Raw genomic sequence first — 1585 nt, 5'->3', positions numbered from 1 at the left:
TGGCAGGTGTGATGGAGAGAGGCGGCGGGCACCACCAGCCGATGCCCGGCGAGCGGGACCCCCTCGACGACCGGCATAGGGATCTGCTGCTGCAACAACAGCCACTGCAGCAGCCGAAACAGGATCTTCACTGTGCGTCAGCGCGGAATGCCCATAACGTCACAGTGCCTTCTGTGGGTTCTGCAGCGGAGAAACGGTTTCTGGAGTTCAACTGCCGCCTAGAAGAGGAGGCTGGACGGAAGGCGCGGGCGCAGCAGGAGGTCGGGGAAAGGGAGGCGCAACTGCGGCGCAACTACGAAGCCAAAATGACGGAGCTTGAGGGTGCCCTCCACGAAAGCCAGCGCGCCAGGAATGCGGTGGAAAACGCCCTAGCGCAGAAGGAAGTTGAGTGGCAGAGCGCCCGCGCATCGCTGGCACAGAAGTCGAACGACGATGCTGTTGCGTACGTTCGCCGCTCGCTGGAGATGACTCTGCACGCACGTGAGAAAGAACTCGAAGACACGCAAGCGTTGCTGCGCGCAGAGCGAACGCGCCTGGCGGAGGCACTGCAGAGGGAGGATGACCTTCGCAGCCGTCTCCTTGTCGCGGAAGAGACACGCGTGTTGTACCAGCTGTATCTGCAGCGCCTGCTGGAAGTGGTGCGAGAACGGGCGAAAGAGGGGCCGGCGCCGCGGTGTGTGACGCAGCCGCTTGTAACGAACAACGACGTAGCCGCGACGCTCGACGAGGCACTGCGCTCCGTAGATGCCGCAACTGCTGGAGGTGGCGAAGGGACGCACGGGTTTGCCCAGGACGGGATACGACGGCAGGAGGGGCAGACACAAATATCCGCGCCAAGGACGGCGCTCCCCCCGCCATCGCCATCGCCACCACCGCGGCAGCTGACGAACGCGACGCTCCTCATATCGTCCATGCTGGAGGCCAAAGTAGCGGGCTGTCTGTCATTGTGGGGGCGCGAGGAGAAGCGGCGGCACGACGGCCTCCTGTCGGCATTCCAGGCGTCCGTCGGCGCNTGCATGGAGGAGACAGAGGCCAAACTTGGCGTTGTGCTGAGCTCGCTACGCAGCATGGAGCAGCGCGTGAGCGATTGCAGCAAGACGGCGGCGTCGGCACTGCAGCGGTGCGCCCGCGCCTCCGGCGGCAGCTCGATGCGTGTCGAGCACTTGCAGCAGGAGCTGAAGCGCGTCAACTACGACTACGCACAGTCGCAGCGACAGCTGCAGCGGGCACAGGTGGAGATCAGCGGGCTGAAGGAGGAACTCGCACGTGTCGACGGCGAGCGCGAGGTGGCGATGCTGATGCACCGCGCCGCCGAGTGTCTCGAGGACGTACGGCAGAGCGTGCGTAATGCCGTTCGTGCGGCGGCCCACGATATGGAGCAACGTACCTTGGAGGGCAACACGCTGCAGGAGCCGTTCATTCAGTCGATACGTGTTATCGCGGTGAAGGTTGAGGCACACGTGGAGATGGCGCGCACGGCGTTGCGGCGCGAGCAGCAGGCGCGCGGCGACGGCCCGATTGACACCGAGACGATGCACCGACTTATTCTCAGCCCGCCGCGACGGTCCTCCCGCAGCCGTGAGCG

The 1585-nt window shown here is 65.0% G+C and overlaps 1 protein-coding gene across 1 annotated transcript; it reads left to right on the top strand.

Moving 5' to 3' along the window:
* On the top strand, window positions 1-1585 carry DQ04_19801000 (hypothetical protein; the record flags this gene model as incomplete). Its single annotated transcript, XM_009317856.1, has 1 exon — window positions 1-1585. A coding segment is annotated over one exon (1585 nt), but the record flags the coding sequence as incomplete, so codon positions are not given.

Source organism: Trypanosoma grayi (genome assembly GCF_000691245.1).
Source record: "Trypanosoma grayi strain ANR4 Tgr_1980_V1, whole genome shotgun sequence".
In the NCBI taxonomy this organism is placed as follows: Eukaryota; Euglenozoa; class Kinetoplastea; order Trypanosomatida; family Trypanosomatidae; genus Trypanosoma; species Trypanosoma grayi.
Note: the sequence above shows the minus strand (reverse complement) of the source record. Positions and strands in the feature narration are given on the sequence as shown.